Below are 19909 nucleotides of genomic sequence, written 5' to 3' on the forward strand. Positions count from 1 at the left end.
GACAGCTTGCAGAGGGTGAACAGAGCCAATGGTAAATGTAACTCTCCAGGACAGCATGTTTCTCTGGTGGGAAGAGGGAAGGACAACATATCAGTGACCCCAAAACCACAGCCTGCAGCCTTCCTAGGCAAAGATAAAAGACAGAACAAGCCTATTAAAAAGTCATATACTGAATTTTATTTCTTTCAAGGAATTAAGCCAATTAAGTTCCAGCGTTCAGGAAATTTTGTCACCTTTCAAACACTTCAGAAATGCAACTAGTCAAAGCCTACAACAATCCCCGATGAAAGCCTGTGGACAGCTCAGGGAGCTACAGAAGAAAGGTCACAAGTATTGCCCAGTCACAAAGGCTATACTGAGCGTACTTTGAACAGAACAATTCATTTGTCTGTGTCTCAGGTTGGCAAATTCACATTTTCTTTTCCACAGGGAGTGTCTGACTCCCCAGCTCACTCAGTAACAGCAGATAAAACATGTGGTGGCAGCTGGCCACAGCCAGTGAGTCCAGATCATCACTACTGCTCAGAGTTCCTGTGGACACGAGCAACACTTAAATCCCCACCTCTTACTCCAGTATACCACAAAAGTCACTGCAAATTCTTGCAAGGTAGCAAAAACAGATCTGAGTGGAATCCCAGTGTTTTCCCAGTACAAGAAACCTATCTGAAAAATGCACTTTACCCCAGCTTTTACTTGACAGAAATCAACCAAAAACCTCACTAATTTTCACGGGAACAAACACCACTTCAGTACACAATGGTCTAATTAAATCAGCAATTCTGAAATAAAACAGTATATAATCATTATTCTCCTAAACCAACACATGATGCAGCAGCAATGGAGCCACATCCAATTAACTTGATTTTAGCAATGGTGACATTCTCAAAATTATGCTGGCAAAGTGCTGCTGATACCAAAACCAAAAAGCATCATTATTCTATGAAAACACTGCTCAGGCCCCAAAATGGTAACCGAAAGAGATGTTCATTGTTACGTACTTTAGAACACTGAGAAAGATTTGCATTTAAGAAAGGCAAGAGCTGTTTGGGTTAGCTGTGACTGAGAAGATAGAATTCTCCTAAGGCTCCAGCTGCTGGTTGGGCTTTCTTGGTCATACCTGTTTCAGCTTACCTAGGCTGGGTACCAAACCAGGACCATCATATTTACAGAGCCTTGCACTTCCAGACAAAAGCATGCAGTAACCATCTTTACCATATTTAATAAAACAATAAACTTTGTGCTGACCTTTGGCAAGCGTTCGGGGTCACCAGGGTGCCGGGGGATAACCTTCTGTAACCTTTGGAAACCATAGTCAATGGTGGGTTCGTTCAGAGCTGAAACAACAACAAACAACAGCGTGAGGTGACACAGGCAGAGCAATGGGCTCAGGTGACAATGGGCTCAGGTGACAATGGGCAAAGGCACTGTGAGACCATGGCAGGACCATGGCAAAAGCCCCCTTGACTGGACTCAGCACTGACTGGAGTCTTGGTCCAAGCTCTGCTTGAGGTTGGTCCTTTTTCTTCAATCCAAACCTTCCCACTTCAACTCTTCCAGCAAAGCTGATGGAAGATCTGGGGATCTTGCATACATCTTCCAAAAAGGAAGCAATTTTTATACTTTACACCCCATGTTTCATGTTGGGTTTTTCATATTATGAAGGTGATTGGAAAACAAAAGTAGCCACTATTCCAGTGCCTTTCTTGTTCCAAATTTTATTATACTTTTAATATGCGCCATGTGTAATGTTCACAAATAATTTTGTTGTGAAATACAGGCAAATTGTCTTGGCAGAGGTTTTATTTTTTACTCATTGACATTGACTTCAGCAGCTTGGGCTCCAATCAGCACTAAACTGATCCAGGAGACTTAATAATTAAAAAAACATAATGTTTTTAGTTCATCTTTCACTAGTCCTTGTCCAACAAAATGGAGGTGAGAAATGGTGAAAGTGGAACACTTTAATCTTCATGAAAATGCTGGTCTGTCTGCATTAATGGAAGCTCTGACTGTGTCAAGCCTTTAAGCACATGCTTATCTGTAAGCACATACTTAAACCCATTTGCTTTCAGCAAAGCAAATTCGAGCATATTATGTTTTTTATATGATTGCCTATAATTACAGGGGACTGCACTGAATGACCTCCTAGCTATATTTCCAGTCATATGATCACTTTAAAACTCAGATGTTAGTGAGACTTCAACATGTGCTTGGAATTTCCTAAGTGCTTTGGTGAACTGGAACAGTCAAGTATTCTCAAGCATCTCTAAACAACAGCACATCTTGACTTTCCCATGCCAATAGAGAAGTGGGAATATTCCACAGCGATTTGTTCGATTTTTTTGAGTTAAATGGAGGAAAAAAAAAATCAATTTTAATGTGGATTTTTATATTTTCAGCCTTTTTTTTTTTTTGGAGGAAAAAATATTTATCATTTTTCATTTTTGAGTAACTTTGAAGTTTTTCTTCTCTTTTCTTAGCTTATTAATAAAAAAAAATATTATTTCTCACACAAAGTCTTACTAATTTATGAATATATAATATACTTTTATAAGGATCTTATTATGAACTTTATTATGTGGCTAGAACGACAATATGTGAACACTACAAAAAGATTAAGCATTAAACTTCATCTCCTAACCTCAACATGGTGTAGCCTGTCCATATTTCCATGTTTTAAGTGAGAAGAACATTTTTGCATACTCCTAAAGATCTTCAAGTTATCATGAAACCAGTATCTAATCCCTGGCTTGTTTGTAATTAATTGCTCCATAACAAGCCCACAAAACAATCCCTTTAAATTGCTGTTATTTTCAGACCACGTTTTTCCAGCAGATTGTCCAGCTGGCAAGCAAAGGGTCAAATTTTTATCTCCTCCTGGACCTTTGGCACATCCCGTCTCCACAAGAAAATCCAACAATGTTGCTGCAACCTGAGGCAGAGGAAGGTGATGTTGAGGGACCCAGACCTACCCAACACAGTGAAAAACAAACGTGTGGCTGATGGGGACTGGCTGGAGAGGCACATGGTCCAGCAGGACCTCAACATTCCTCTAACATCAGAAAGAAACCTTCTGACCAGATCCTGAAATTAGTCCTACAGTATTATGGTAACATCACACTAGAAATCCTTCAGGATTTCGCATTCTGAGCTTTTTACTGCCCCGGAGGTCACGACATCCCTCCAGTCTCCTTGTTTGTTTGGGGTTTTTTTCAGGCATTTCTTTTCATCAGGAATATCTGAATGTGATATTTTATTTATATCCAGGTCATTATATGGATGGAGTGAGCACAAGGCTTTTCCCTTGCTTGGGCCCTTTTTGATTTTGGAATGGTTGGGCCTTTTTTTTTCCTTTCACACCTTGGCCCACAGTGACCTCTCTGTTGTGTAGTTTTTGGAAAAAAATATCTCAGTACCTTGGTTTGGAACCCCCTGGTTTCCTTACCTCTGAGTTTACTTACAAGGCTGCTTAGTTTAAACCTTTTGCAAATAAATTCATTTACTGCTATTTATATTTATTATGAAAAACAACTCTTCTCCGAGAAGATTAACAAAAAACCAAAACCCTACAGTCCAAATTTACATTTCTTTTGCAATACGTTTGAAGATATTAGTGAGGTTCTGTCAAATGTGTTTCTCCTCTAATTCAGTCTAGTTTATGGCCATTTTCCTTTTAGATCCTTTGGGAAAGTAGTTACTAAATTCTGCAATATTATAAATGGAGGCCAGTTCTGAAATCCCCCCAGAGTTAACAGTCATTTTCTCATATCTTCCTACACGTTCAACACATTTGAAATCCACAGAGTATTTCCTCTGAGTATTTTCTGAACTAAATGGCAAAAAAAAAAAAAAGTTAATTTTATGGTCCAATCTCACAAGGCATCAAGCACACTGTGAGAGATAGTGAAAACTTTTTGCCTCAAACAGCCTCAGCTTTACTTTGGTGGTGGGGAGAGGCTGCACACAGCAACCTGCACAACTGGGTCCTAAACTGCTATTGTTAAATACCACTCATTAGTCTGTAGCCCTTCAACCTTTCAATCTGAGATAAAATAAATATAAAAATTAAAATTAAAATAAATATCTTTAGTTGCCTGGACATCTGACCACAGGCTGGACAATTCAAGCCCTCCATTCCTTGTTCATTTACAACCCAAATGTAATTAGTCATCTCTCAATGAAAGAGATCTGTTCACATATTTAACCCCACCCTCAGCATTAAAGTTGCGTGTCAGGAGGTGGAAAAATTCCAAAGAAAAAGGAATATTCTCATCTGCAAGCAGAAGAGCTGCTACAAGGTCAGACTCCACCTCCCTGCAAGGTTTTCCTCTGCCCCAGTACATGTGACTGCTCTCTGCTGCTGAAGTCCATCTACAATAAGGCATTTCCCAGTGCTTTAATTCAAATAACAGTTTTCTTTCCATGACTGGGAAAAAGAATCAACCAGAAATACAAACTCTCTATTTGTGTTCTTGACATCCCTACATTAAAAACAAGCTAACACATACGGTACTTAAAATGCATTCCCATTACCTTATATTTTAAAAGTACCATTGAAAGTACTACTAACTTTAAAAAACTGTGCTAAATTCAAATAGGTCCCAAGGCTAATGGAAGCAATTTGTATACCAACCCAAACTGACTGGCCCACTTTTCAAAATACAGGTATGATAATCTCGTGGTTTTAAAAGGACATTTAAATTGAAAGACTGTGAATTTAGTACATAATTATACCAATAGAACCCTTTAACTTGTCAACTTGTAAATCTAAAAGGCTATCAATCATTTCTAAAGAGGAAATAAACCTTAAAATTCTTTGATTGACAGCGCTTATTTTTTATGTGGAAAAAAAAAAAAAAGGCATAAAGTGGCCAGAAATCCATTTACAAAAGTACATTGTTTTACATAGGTGAGTAAAAAGCCAATAATTACACCTCCAAAAGACATATAAATCAAGGTAAGTACTTTTCCCTCACTTACATATTTTAAGTTGCAGTAAACTTCAGGTAACTTTTTATTAAAATACTTTTCCAAATGCAAAGCTTATTGAAGCCATTAATAGAGTAGCATTTTCATTTAAGCTAATATAATCATTTTTGCAAATACAAGATTTAAGCCATTTTTCTCCTTCTAAACAATAAACTTTCAGCCTGTCTCTTGTGTGAATTAACTAAAATTACACCCAGGTGTACAAAATCTGTCTATCTATCCTAGTGTATGAGTTAAGGCACAATATTTATTATTCTTACCATTTTATGAATTACTTCTTAAACCCTTGAGGAAGAACTTTCGTTCAAATTAGACTCTCACAGAATAAGCCATGAAGCTCTTTATGCAGCAAGTCTAAAGCCATAACTCATAAAATCTAAGGCTTTTAATCAAGCAAATGCACAATGTCTGTGGAAATAGGGATGTATACATAATAGTCATCTTTTCAAAATCAAACTTATTTTTCAACAAAAATGCTGCTTATGTATCCGAGAAAAAATGTTTCCATCATAACCATAATTTCAAATTCTGCACAAATAATTTTAATAACCACATGCAGATAAACCATCTTTAAAAGTCCTTTAAAAAAAAAAAAAAAACAAAAAAAACTAGTCAGTGGAGGGCTTTTTTTAATATTTCAGATAATGAATTCCTACTGTGTCAATAAAGCTTTGGTTGTTAATTGAATGACTGTCTGATGTATCTGAGAGAGGAATTTGTTTCTCTGGCCATGCTGCCAGCTCACAGCAGAATGATCGACACTTAATATCAGCAATTAAAAGGACCTGTTCAAATATCATATGGAATTCGTAGCTTGGGGTAGTGTAGGAGAGCCCTTCACCAAGGAAAACTCATTCAGCAAATGCAGAGAGTAATTGAATTAGACACATTTTAACATTATTATTCAAAGAAAAATAAACACACACTACATAGAAGCATTATGGAAATATTTCAGAATGTAAAACATATCCAGTTAATTTGTTTCCCATGCATTCATGGTTTCATTTACTCCTTTTATTTTTCAGTCCTTGTTTCTTTTTCATTCTGTTTGACCCAAAACCAATGAGAAAACAGCACTTAGACCTATGAACTTCCCATATGCTTTTCCAGTGTAAAGGCTGTAAGGAAAGGGAAGGGACTCTGAAGGTTCAAATAACCCCCCCCAAAAAAAATAAAAAGCTGAAGGCCACAAAAAAAATTTGCCTCAGGCCCACAGGTCTGACCGTCCCTATCTCAGAGGAGAAATCTGGTCTTGATTGTTTTAAGTGAAACACTCGGGGCAAGGCTGTACATGGAATTAAATATCCCACAGTGTTTGCTCCTGTGGTGCACCAGGGAGCTGCTGAACAGTGGAATGGAAGAAGATGCTGTAGACTCTTCCTTTGTCTCATCACAAATTTATTTTGTCAATTTGGCTCTACAATAAAATTACAGAATTGGTGACAGGTCCTGAACTGCAGTGTCAAAGAGGTGGGGCTTTGGGGTCTACAAAGTTGTTTTGGGGGTTTTGTTCCCTGCCCAATGGGAGAAAGTTTGTCAGAATATAAATAGAAGGTGACTCTGTGGCCAACACACACAAACCTTTGTGTATCAACACCTCACAGTCACAAAAGACTTCTGCTGCAAGCCCTTTACCCTAACAAAAGAAAACATTGATGTGGAAGATGGGAACAGGACAGGGCAGGTCACAGTAATGTCAAACTGCAGGTACTAAAATGCCTTACTAAGGTCCTGCAGTACAGCAGTGCTAGTGGATGGTGTCACAATTAACACCAAGCCCAACAGCTCTTATGCACAGTGGCCTCTTTCTGCCTGCTCTACAGAGACAGCCAAAAAAAACCCACTTCAAAACCCCATCATCAAATGAGGCAAAATCTGTTCTGCAAATCTCCCTGCAAAGACTTTTCCTTTGCTAATTAACGCTCCTTAAATGAAAACATGCAAGCATTTGAGCTATTGGTAGTTGTTGTGAATTTGTCTTGCTTTTTGTAAAGTTTTCTTTCCACTGACTTTCCCTGGGGTGTTTATTCCCACGAGCAGTGGAAAATGGAAGTGGGTGGGACAGTGAAAGCCTGCACAGAAAGGTCTGGGCTAGGAAGGCACTCCCAGTGTTGACCCAGAATTTCCTTGTTTTTCTGGTCTTGGGACTTAAACATGCCTCTGTGCATTGAATCTCCATTTCTAAAATCAAACTGTGACATCATGTCATTTATTTTAAAATTAGAAATGGAGATAACCAAAATGCAATTCCTACATTTAATGCCCCAACAGACACCACCGTGCCTGTGCCAAGCAAAGAGGGAAATGCAGAGCTGAGACAAATGATGAACCTGACACAGAGTTCACCTGAGCTTGCACAGTCACTGCTCTTGAACTCGACATGCAATAGGCCAGTGTTTGAGGCAGCTCCACCGTGTTCATCAGTGTTCTTACAGACATGATAGACAGCATCATTATTTTCTTTCTGAAAACAATTTTTTTCCCAGGAACTTAGAACCAGAGGAGCAATTCCCTTCTCAGACAGCCCACTCTGTGCAGCCAGTGGAGGTGCTGAAGATGCAAGGAATGCACGTCTTGAGCCCCATATTTGTATGGGAGTTACAGAATGCAATTATGAGACCTGTCCAGCGGGAATTTTGTGTTGGTTTCTCCAAGCACACCAGCTCTGAAAGTTCACTCCTAGCAACTTGCAATCTGGCTTGGGGGGGGGGGGGGAGGAAAGTCAAACAATTTGTGAGCTTCACAGTTTCTTCTTCCTCTGACTGCGCTGACCTCTTGTCTAATGGGGAAGATTTGGCCTTAAGGGAGTCTGAAACAGAATCCAGTTTCAGGCACTGGAATTTAAACATCCCAATTTCAGAACAGGCTGGTGGAATTCACTGGGGATGTGCACACAGAAGGCCAGAAGGAAATTAATGCATGCTGGTTACTTCGTCTGGCCATCCAGGTTAATTGATGCAGCTTTGGCAGTCATTATAAAAAGGGGATAAACAGCATTTACATGTGAATATTTTCTAGTTTTTCAGACACATTCTGGAGGTGCATATGAGCATGCAGCAAAAAATTCACTGAAAAGGGCTGGTTCTCAATGGCTTGTCCCTACATTTAAATAAATAAATATATGTGCACACATAAACACAAGCACAGAAAAAATGCATCCAAGACAAGATTTAAGATAATGGGTGCGTACGGTTAGTTATCTATAAGATCTATATTTAGAACTACTTTAAAACATTTTAAAAATAAAGACACTGCATTTATTTTTAAACTGTTGGCTCAGAAACAGATGCAGAGATGTACCATACAGAGTGTGGGAGATGCTAAACTGTCACCTCATGTAACCTTTCCTTTCATTCTGTATTCTGCATATTTTCAACATTTTTTTTCCTTTGCATGCACTTCTCAAATTCCGCAATGTAGGTGCAGAAACCTTTAAAACTGTCCTAGGGATAATTCTGGGTAATGTACAGGACTTTTTTTTCTTTTTTCATCCTTCACAAACTCCTTTGGGGTAGACAGTATTGAAAAACATTATTGAAATTTGTTTGCATGCAGAAATATTTCCTTTTGAATACTGCCTCTCTCACTTTTAACCTTGTTTTTCTCATCATCTCTTCAGGTTATTAAAAAACATAATTATTAGCAGGGGATGCATAAATGAAAAACTCAGTGTCCTGTGTGAATTCCTATCAGACGCTTCTTAGCCCAAATTTGGCTGTTTCTCAAAACTGTAGACTTCTGACACACATGTGCACTATGGTCAGAGGAAAAAAGAATCTTCAAGAGAGTAAACTGGAAAAATACCAGCTATCACATCCAAAATCTCTGAAAATGAGATTCACAGGGAAATACAAATGGAGCTGAATCATAAAAATGAGATGAGCTATGCCTAGCTGTAATGAATATTATAGGTGTGGTGCTCTTGGAAGGGGCTGACCTGCTGTGAGGTTTAATTTAGGTCTTTAATCCCTCTCCATAACTAATTTGAAATCCCTTGAGAAAACAACAGTTTCCACACACCTTTATTTCTAAATATTAACTTTGACTTGTCTACGTGAAATTGCAGTAAGGCTACTCACACAAAAGCAAAAGGACCATTTTGGCTATACCCTGGATGATGCAGCAAATTTTTAAATATTGAAACAGTTGAGTTTGTTGTTTTCGCGTTTGTAACATTTAAATAGAAATGTATAATTTGAGAGCTTTCAGTAGTCTCTGATTTCAGCAGCAGATGTATCACCTGCTTCCATAATTGTTCAGGGTTTGGGGTTTATTTTCTGCAAAAATTTTGACAATAAATGTTACCAAGGGTAAAAAAAAAAATAAAAAATCATCCCAGCCTGTCTGATAAACATGTTTCCCTGCCCTCACACCCCAGTGAGCACTGTGACACTATACTTTTATCATCTAGTGTGTGCTCAGAATGAGCTTAGAACAGCAATTGCCAGGAATAGGCAGGCGATAAACTGCATTGATTTAACACATCTTGTTTTCAATCATGCTCGGATTTTCTGAGCACGCATTTTTCCTGTACTTCAGCTTGTAGCTTTTATCTGACGAGCTGATCCCTTTTCACTGGAAAATGAAAAGGTCGCACAATAAGACACGGTTTACTGGAACTTGAGCATGCACCAGGGAAAGTATTTTAGATAAATACTGTCAGACATAGTGGAGCTGAATTTCAACAACACAATTGCTAAACAACAATACTTATTACTCTCTAGAACAAGCCTACAAGCAACTTATGGCTTCCAGCAGGGGAGATCTAAGAGTTAGGCTCAGTAGTTAAAGAAACCTTATTAAAGCTTGTTTAAAGATGCAGCTTTGCTTTTGCCTTACATGCACCAACCAGCCCTACCCCAGGACTAAACTAACACCCCTTCAATTCCTGTCCTAGGTAACTTACAATTTATGGAAAACCACAGCAATTACTTTTCTTATTCTTTTGTGGGTTTTTTTTTTTTTTTTTTTTTCCTGGCAGAAAGGTGATTGACTACATGCTTGATTTAATTTAATCAAATGGAGCACTGGGTGCTGGTAAAAAAAATAAAATTATCCAAATGTGAAAGTAATTTAACTGAAACTAATTCATTAACCAAGGTGAGTCACTGAGGAGGTCAGTAAACAAGCAAGGAGTAATATAGCATGAACCATCTACCCAAGACCAAGGTACAGTAGGCTCAGAACAATTCTAGTTCCTTTCCCTCCTCCCTCTGAACTGATTGCAGTGATCCTGACCAATACAGACTGGAAGGAAAATATCCTCACTTTTTCCTATCAGAAGGGGCAAAGAAAATCTCCAAGTTATTTTTTACTGCACTGATTATACCCGAGAAATTATGCCACCTATTCTTGATGAAAGATGAAATACAAAAGAAGTCCCAAAACCAAAGCAGCATCCCCACAAACCTCCTCCCCATCTCTCAGCAATGTCAGAGCAAAACTGGTGTGAAATATTTATGTTCTCCTTGCTTCTCCTGAATGTGCTTATTACTCATTTAGGTCCAGCACAAACTCATCCTACATTCACTTTGTCCAAGATCCTGAACCAGTTTAAAGCAGAATCATTCTGGCAAATTTTCTGAAACTACACTGCACTGGCTGAAGTTTAGTTAATCTACTGCATATACACATCTGATAGCCAAGCTCCAGCTCTAGTCAGAGCCATCCACCTTTTGGATATTCCACTCACATTGTAAGTCTTACAGAAAAAAAATCTAATAAATACTATTTAACTTACATTTTTGAATTGTAATTTTAAATTGGCAAGTCACAAGCAAAGGGACAGAACTCAAGAAAAGCATAAAATAAAATCCAATTTTGCGTGCTACCTCACATTTAGCTCTGTGAGCCTGACTGCAAGAGAACTCAGAGAACTCACATGAGCATTGATTTCTCCTTCTCACCTGGCAAGGCTTTTTTGGTTTGTTTTCCTTTTGCTGAAGGAGTAAGTTGAAAATCCATGCTGCATTTTAGGGTTATCTCATGCAGCACAGGCAGAATTCTGATAGGTCTTCTCCATTAAGTGCTCATAATCCCAGGAATGAAAGTAACTCATTTCTTCCCAGGGTGCCTGTTAACTGAGAAACTCATCTTAATTGAATGCACAGCTCAGTTAAGCATCTCCACACCCGCACACCATTAGTGCCCCATGGGCAGCTCTGCCGGGCCCTCCCTGCCTGGGGCTCAGCCAAGGAGGGGATGGGATGGAGGTGATGAGCAAACACCGTCAAGGGCTGGTGCTCATGACAAAATGAGGGCTCTGGGGCTGAACTGGCTTCGGCTAAATTATCAGCATTAGATCACCTTGCCAGTCAATTACAGAGGGATCAGCAAATCCTGCAGCTCTGCCCCCAAACACGAGCTCAGTAGCCTCAAACACGCCTACAGAGAGATCGCTGCTCTGGAAGCTGGAGCCTCACAGGCAGAAAGGAAGAGCAAGCAAAAATAATTGCTTATATCCCTCCCTTCTCATCTTGCCTCTCTTCCACCCTCACAGATTACCTTCTGGAATATACTTGGTAAACCAGTGAAAGTGATTATGGAAATTCAAATATCTGAGGTGCAACCATTTGCACCTACAAAGCTGATATGTCATAAAGAAGCTGTGAAAGGCAGGGAAGTGAGGAGCCAGCCTGAAACTCACTGTCCTGTTATGAAACTCTCTCACTATTTTACAGAAGGAATGAATTTTGGTTCTTCAGTGGTCACTGCTGAGTTTGGGATACATAGCAAAACATGAGCTGGTTGATGGCACCCCAGAGCAGTAGCCACATCTCTGTGATCGAATTGGTTTATTTATTCCTAAATTGGAAATATTAAAATTTCCCTAATTAACACAGAGCTGCAATACACAGACTAAAGACTGTGAAATGTTCAGAAAATAGAATGAAAAATGTAAAGTTGTGATGGATGACCAGATACCATCACATAGACTTATAACCATACACTTGTACTTATTTCCTAATTTTCTAGATATTACTGGCAGCCTATAGGAAAATTCAGACCTCAGCTCTGAAGTTGTCAATAAAATACCTTCCAAGTAGCATAGTATTGCTATTTTCTGTTATATAAAACAAATGCTTGCTTTCCATCCAATTCAAAACAAAAGCATACCCCCTGTAATGGATTACATTATTCTGCATCAATTTTTTTTCCTAGTAGCTTTCATAAGATCTGTTGTCATAAAAAATTGCCACCAAAATCTATGTGTACTGTATTAATATGCCTCAAAGTTCAATACCAACACAAACAGTATCATCAGGTGATAAAAACAAAGATGCTGCAAGTGTGACAAGAAAAAAGAGTGCTCAAATGTTAAAATCTAATTTAGCAATTTGCAAATTGCCACTCTAAAAGGAGGAATTTAGCACTAATCTTGCTGGAAGTGGCATATTTATCAGGAACTGATTTGCAGCTTTCCAGGCAGTAAGCAATGATATAAATACACTTCTGGGTTCATCAGCACTATGCAAGAGTGAGCTTGAACAGACCAACTCGGAGGCCCTGGGTGTGTGAAGGATTAAGCACCTGGCTGCCAGCATTAATTAGCGTGCCCAGAGGATGCACTGATGCTCCTGCTCCAAACCAGCTCCATCACAACTGCCCCGGGTTGTCTCTGCCTCCTGCCCTGCTGGGCAGGGTATCCCAACTCCAGGGAAACATTTCCCTCCTCCCACACGACCCCCGTGCTTGCCAAGCCCATCCTCTCTTCCAGGACACCTTCCCTCACTAAAGAGGACACAGGGAAAGGGATGGGACTGCAAAAATGTCCAATACCTTGGGCTTCAGAGAAAATCCCTTTGTTTTTGCCCTGTGTTAATGCTGGACAGCCCATGTATGCCCATGGGCAGCTGTGTCCATCCCTGCAGAGCCTGGGACAGCCAGGGGGGCTGACCACGTCTTAGAGGTCTCTCAACAGAGGAGATTCCCACCAGTGGGGTCTTTTCAGTGTGCTGACTTTGATTTCTACATTCTGTGTGGCCTCTTCCCTATCTGAGCAGGACACACACTCAGTGGTAAAAGCAGTTATTGAAAATAATCTTAAATTTTAGCTGACTGAGTAACAAATGGACGCTGACAAGGTCCTGAGCATCCTGCTGGAGTTGAAGGATCCTCTCTCACCCAAGCCAAAGCTCTTGGAGACACAGCAATGATATTTAAGTCTAGGATATGCAAACTGGTTGATGCTTTCTCTAAACAGCAAAGGGAAATGGAATGTCACCTTTTTCTTTCAAACTTTGCTTGTTGCGCAAAACAAAAGTGAATGAGCGAAAGAAAAGCAAAAAATTCCCATGGGATTCCCCTGCTCTACCTGTCATTTCCTTTTGTTCCCTTTCCTTCTGCGACTCCCCCCACCCCAGCAATGTAACAGAGTCCCCTTCAAAAACTACAATTTCAGTAGTTTATCACAAGTATAAAGTAAAACATGAAATACTGAAACACAAATAAAAGGAAACTAAAAACTAAATACACAATCTCCTGGGCACCTAGAACAAAACTAGAAAAAAATACTTTTTCTTAACATTCAAATATTCTGAAATTAAATAATTGGAAAGGGAGAGGTGGGACTAATGCAACTCTGTTTTAAAACTTCTTATACTGTGAAATCCCATATTATTCTATAGGCAGCATTCACCATCAGCTAAAGCGACCCACTGAACTCTGGTGTAAGTGTTAGATGGCAGAATTTAGTTTCAAGTACTCTTGAAAAAGTACTCAGGGTTGACTTTCATGACATTCAACTTCGAAGCATGTAAATCACTATTTATTATTTCTCAGGCTTTCAAATCTCACTGCATTAAAGAACACATTACATGATTTGGTCAATTTTTTTTTCAGCTCTGTATTTTAATCAGATTATGGCTGTGGAGACCTTAAGTTTCAGGATATTTCCCCAGCAAAGAAAATGTATTTCCACCAGCAAGAATGAAGTCACCCTCTTTGTTGTGAACCTATGCAGTGTCTTTTTGCCTCAGTCCAAGAGCTCTTTCCACACTGTTTGGCATCATACATTCCTTGTAATTTATAACAGCCCTGAATTATTTCTCAGTTTCAGAGCTGGGGAACAAACAGCCACAAAGCCATAAAATTTAGGTACCTATGCCTGTTTAAAAATCCCAGCAGGCACCTAAATGAACTTTCAGGACTCTAAATGCAATTAAAATTCTGACTTTAAGTAACAGGGTCAAAATTACAAAGGAAGCCTGAGACTCAAAAGAGCGTTTACTGCCACAGCTCTCCAGTGCTTGGACCTGCAGTTTGAACTGTCTGAGGCATCAGGAGACATCAAGATCCTTCAATCAGTCAAATTTTAGTGAACTAAATCCGTAAATAAGCACAAGGGACAAAATTCAAAATTTCTTTCTCTGTGCTGTGCTGAAGAGTTGCCTGTTGGGCACAGTTTTTCAGCAGTAAACTGCAGAGGAAAGGAGCTGTCAGTCAATGATAACCTCCCATTCCAAGCACATAAAGCTTTTCAACTTCAAAAGGCACTAATGAGTAAAAATTAGTATCTGCCCATCCCTGTACTATTGCCTTCAAGTAGAATTTATTCTATTTGAAGATTTTTTTTTAATGTATTTGTATTCTTAATTTATTCCCAGTCATCCTGAAAGCTTTTGGCAACATGTAAGATCATCCCCCAAAATGACATTCAGTGACTGTCATTAATTTCCCCTTTCATAACAGGTTGCACAGAGCAAAAGCAGTATTTTCCAGCCTGTGGGGTACACTCCTGCACCCAGAAGTCCTGCAGCTGTTTCTTGCTGGCCCATGAAAGGGAGCTGAGAAGTGCAAGTCTGTTGTCAGCTGGTTTAAAGCCACTGCACAATTCATAGTTCAAAGGTCTGCATTTGTACTGGAAAATATTTAGATATCCACAATCCTAAAAATGTTGTAAAGAGACTGCAATAGATGTTTTGTTGGCACAAGCTCTCCTCCCACTGGAAGATTTGCTACATACATTGAGGCACCAGCCTGGAAGACTGTGGATATTTTCTGCTGAATGGGGGCCCTTGGAGAGGAAATATTTGATTTACTGCAGAGTTCTCATTTCCCTGAATTGCAAATAAAGTGTAATTTGATTAAATGTAAATGAATCCTACAATACTTTTGGTGGCTTGTCTGAAACAATTGATTGTAATGGGCATCCATCATTTGGCTTTATTTTAATTCAGAGACAAAAAAGGCAAAATGAGAAAACTAAAGCAAGTGCCACTAACATTCTAGAGCTGGAGCAGTCGAGATTCCTGGTGTTGGACTGTCACTCCCATTGTTCTTAGAGTAGAGGGGAAATGCAAAAGCAAAAGCAGAAGAATAATGGGAAACACATACATAGAAATAGATCTAGAGGAAAATTCAGCTTTTTCACAACGCGTTCTGTTAAATCATCTTAAGGAGCACAATTTGTTAAATTTATTTTAACATCAATATTCTAAAATGAATGAGTAAGGAAAATTAATATTGCTCCGTGCTTCTCAGTTAGAAAAAAAAAAAAAAAGCTTTGTTTTTATAGATCACCCAAGTCCTTTTTCACCAAGATAATTTCCAAGTGCATAATACGAACTTCAGCAGTTCTTGTGGTTGGAAATAATAAGAGAAGTGAAATTACTGATACATGCAAGCTTGATAAACTTTTGGTGTCACTTTCTTCAAATGTGGAACTACTCCAACCACAGAGATAATAATAGATGACCAGATTGTAACTGCTTTATTGCTTCTTTTTCCCCCATAAATTTTAATTTTGGAAAGTTAAGTGAAAAATGTGGTTTCAATTTCCTACAAATTGCACACAATTGAGTTTTAACAAGAAAATAGAAAGAGATGGTACGTTCTTTGGAGTGAATTAGGGTGAGGAGCTTGTGTCTTTGTCTTTCAGCATCATCAGAATAACAAAGTAAAAAATGCAAAAAAGATGACAGCGAAAAATAAGCAGCTGTACAATGTATTAAGAAAAGTAAGGAGTAATTCTTTATCTAAATAAGCTCTGAGCAATTTCACACCATAATTCCTGCTCTAGCCTTTCTCCCTTCTGTTTTACCAGACTAGAGCTTAGAAGAACTCAGGCTGCAGACACGTGTTACAGGAAAGCCTCTAATAAGCAAAGGCTGTGTACATAAAAAATCCTGTACCAGCAGCACCAGAGCTGCCCGAGTGCTGTGCAAAGCAGCCCTGCTCAGGCCATATTAAAAAGGCCTGGATAAATACTTACATGGAACTACCAAAACAAGAGCAGAAATGAAAGCCAAGAGGAGACAGAGATAATATTGATTTTGCCCAAGAGGAACGTGGGGCTCAAATCAGTGTGTGGCTTTACCCACAGTACCCACACCTACAACTACGCAACACACGTCAGGATCTTAAATCATACTCAAAGTGATCCAGATTTCCTTCAGCAGCTATGGTCCAAGAGAGGTTTTTGACGTGGAAGATGCCCTGGAGTAGCTAAAGGCAGCATCAAGCAAATGTTAAGAGGGAATCCTGCCAGGTCTGCCAGCAGAGAAGTGAGGGGGCTTAACTCAGGATGAACAGGGAGGTGACCAATCAAACCAAACCTATTGGGCAGCACAGCTCTGAAATGGGGTGGTGGAGGTTAAAATGCAAGGTGGAAAATCCATGGAATGCTTGTAGTCAGGCAGTCAAAATTTACTGTAAAGACTGTGAGTATTGTAAACCTCAGAATGATCCCAAGAAAATGTGAAGTGGTTGGCAATTAGAGTCCTAATTTAGTTGAGCACTTAAGTAACTGAAAGAGTTTCTTTGACTTCCAAGTTGTTTGGATGCTTCTATGTAAGGATGCTCCTGAATCTTAAAGCATATAAATTGATTTACACCTTTTTAAGCAAAAAATACAGTGAAAATTATGTAGTAATGTATGTAAATATAAACCCTTTATCAGTTTTCTTTAAAATGTTTAGAAATACTCAGAGCTTAGGGGGGGAAAAAAAGTAGGAAATAAACAAAAGAGACACATTTTTAATGAATTTAAGTGCAAAATAAATTTTCATTATCAAAGTGTATGGGAAAAAAAATCAATTTCCCTAAGAAAAAAAAATCTGGCACCGTAAGTAGCACTTCAGTGGGGAAAAAACCCATCTTCCATAAAAATTCAAATTATCAAATTTGCGAAATCTAAAGGGACAGAAGTTATTAGGGAATTACTGCAGAAATCTGAGAAAATATCTGCGATGAATTTCATGCAGCTTTAGGCTTTATTACACAAATCCCTAGGATTCTATTTTTTTTTCTGTAAGAAAACTTTCATTGGCCAATGACTGTAAACCTCAAGCTGCTTTTTAAAAACCCACACGTGCACTGATGAAACAGCTGAACTGCTCTGCTGACACCCCATGCCACGGTTGTTTCCTGAGTCAGACCTAACACACATCTTCTGTCTGTCCTATGACTGGAATCACCAAATGCAGAAAAAACCCAAAAAAGATGCTACAGCCCCAACACCTCAACTCAAAAGAAAATAATTCTTCCAGTGAATGGAAATGCCTGGTCCTACCTCTTGGCAGAGACAAGAGCCTGTCCCTCAGATTGCAATTGTCCCTTCCTGACTGGAGATGCACAGGGGGCAAGAGAAGAGGGATTTCTTCACCCCGTGTGTCCCCACAGAGGCAGAACACACACCTCAGCCATTTATCATCGTGCCAGCTCAGCCTGACAAGGATTTTTCCCCCGGGGCTTCTAAACTGGAGATGTTATTTAGGTTACAAAAACAATTGCACATTTTCTGCTTCCTGAGCCGGCGCAGACCTGCGAGCGTGCAAAGGAAAGGATGTGAAACCTGCCAGGGCTGTGGCCACAACACATCCCTGAGGCTGGGAAAGCACCCAGGGATGGAGGGAGAACTCTGGGAGACACACCACGGCCATCGTGGCTCAACTCTCCCTGAAGTTCACAGAAAGCAATTTCCTTTGGCCTCTGCATCAGCCATAGATTATTTTCTTCGTTTCATTTTTTCTCCCTTTCCCCCATTCCTTGAGTGTCTGCTTCACTCTGCCCCCCTCGCTGTATGGATTAAAGGGGGGAAAAGGACAAACCTTGTGAGCCCAACGGGGCTGAGGATCCAGAGCAAATCCTGCAGATCAATGCTGGCTGAAATTTGCAGGAGGCCTGATCTGTTTAGAACTTGATCATCAGGTCTGGCTCCCATTTCTAGATAATGATCGTGGGATGCTGTAAGTTTGCAGCACATACAGAGCAGCATCCTCACAGAGCAGGATGCACCTTTGCCTTCACAAGTGCTAAAATGTTGCCCTCTTACAGGACTTCACTGGGGTTTTTTTATCTCACACAATTTCTCCTTAATTATTTCCCTTTTTTTTTTTTTTTTTTGGACATAGGTAAATCTTATCCGTGCTCATTATAAAATTCTCGCTGCTAAATTATTTATGCCAAACAATCAAGTGTGGTACCTTTGCAGATGTCAGCAGATAAACAGAAATGCAATGTTGCATGATAGAGTTTAATGCTGTGGAAATGTCGGGGTGCTTATTTTAAAATTCCACTGACCTTTGCTGTCCTTTTTTCAACTTTTGCTTATTGCCACAGTAAGGAAGCACTGCAACGAGATGGGGAATTTTTATATGAGGATCCTGAAAGTCAATATTTAAGGGAGGTGTGTTTCCTCAATGACACCATTGCTGATGATGTGCTATCAAGAGGCAGCAGAAAGGCACCATTCATACAGACCCTGGGCAGTATGAGAATCAGCAAAGAGCAAAACAAGCAAAACCAAACTCCAGGGTTGCCTCGAGAGGAGCACGGGAGCACAATGCCTGCAATGTTGTTACAGGGGGCTGCTGTGACATTAAGATATTACAGGTTTGTGGTTATTTTTGGGGTTCCTCTCTCTCCCTGCTGGCACTCCAGGCTCTGTGGGACCCGTGTAACAAGGCAATAGTGTCTGGGAAATAATGAGCAGGGGAATGCAGTGCTGTTCTTTCATTGCAGTGTTAGGTGCAATGTTGCACACTAAAGCACCAGATCAATACCTCCAGCAGCAACCCGTTCAATACACCTGAATTATTGCTTCATTTTTCTTCTTATTATAGATGAGTTGTGTTATTATTTTCCCCAAATCGATATTTTACAACCTTTTTTATCCGTTTCTCCATAAATTTTGTGATTACTTTAAACTGGGAATTCCGGTACACTAAATAAGATGCAGTATCTGAGAGGTAGTGAATGTACCAACACGATTTTTTACTCCAGACACTGCTTAAAGGCAGATCCTAATCAATAGCTAAGTAGGAAAATTTTTACGTAAGAAAGTTGGAAGCAGCACCACGCTTACAAAATGAAAATCCAGGTTCCTAGAAAACACTGGCTCCAAAATGAGGCTATTTTAGAAATAGAGGGAAGGAGAGGCCTGATGGGCACTTTACGTGGGAAATTTAATTCCAAACAAATATGCTTTTTACTTCCCCCCAGCTAAAGGGCAACCATAATTCACTGAAATTGTTTCTTACAAAGCAGATAATCCTGTGCACCTTAGAGTGATTTAATTAGCTTCCGTAGCTGTCTCCTGCTAAGTGTTTAAAGCATCTGCAAATCAAATCATGTTAACTCATCTGCTGCACCACTTTCTTTGTTCTGTGCATAGGACCTTCCTAATAGCATTAATAGAAGCATGAGTTTCCCTGGAGAGGGGAGTAGCAAAGTGAGTTAATTACATAGTTATTGTAAAATTGTGTACATTATTCCACAGAACACGCAGGGTAGGTATTAAGTTGCTACACACAAAATAAGGACAATTTTGGGTGATCCCAAGGACTGAAATGGTAGAATTTGAGAGGAAAATGCAGATTCCCACCGAAGCTGGAGGAATTCTGCCAAATTCCTGCACGCAGTCTGCCTGGCCTGGCTGCTCGTGGACTGCAGTGCAGGATCCTGGCTCTCCCTACACTTC

At 39.6% G+C, this 19909-nt stretch overlaps 1 protein-coding gene across 13 annotated transcripts in view; it reads right to left on the minus strand.

Annotated features, from left to right (window-relative positions):
* Positions 1-19909, minus strand: part of EBF1 (EBF transcription factor 1) — a 263620-nt gene that overhangs the window by 25747 nt on the left and 217964 nt on the right. For all 13 annotated transcript variants that reach the window (XM_062502531.1, XM_062502536.1, XM_062502533.1 and 10 more), the window contains one exon: positions 1246-1334. In XM_062502531.1, coding sequence (XP_062358515.1) covers positions 1246-1334 — 89 coding nt within the window. The remainder of the gene's footprint in view (positions 1-1245; positions 1335-19909) is intronic.

Source organism: Cinclus cinclus, chromosome 14 (genome assembly GCF_963662255.1).
Source record: "Cinclus cinclus chromosome 14, bCinCin1.1, whole genome shotgun sequence".
Classification (NCBI taxonomy): Eukaryota; Metazoa; Chordata; class Aves; order Passeriformes; family Cinclidae; genus Cinclus; species Cinclus cinclus.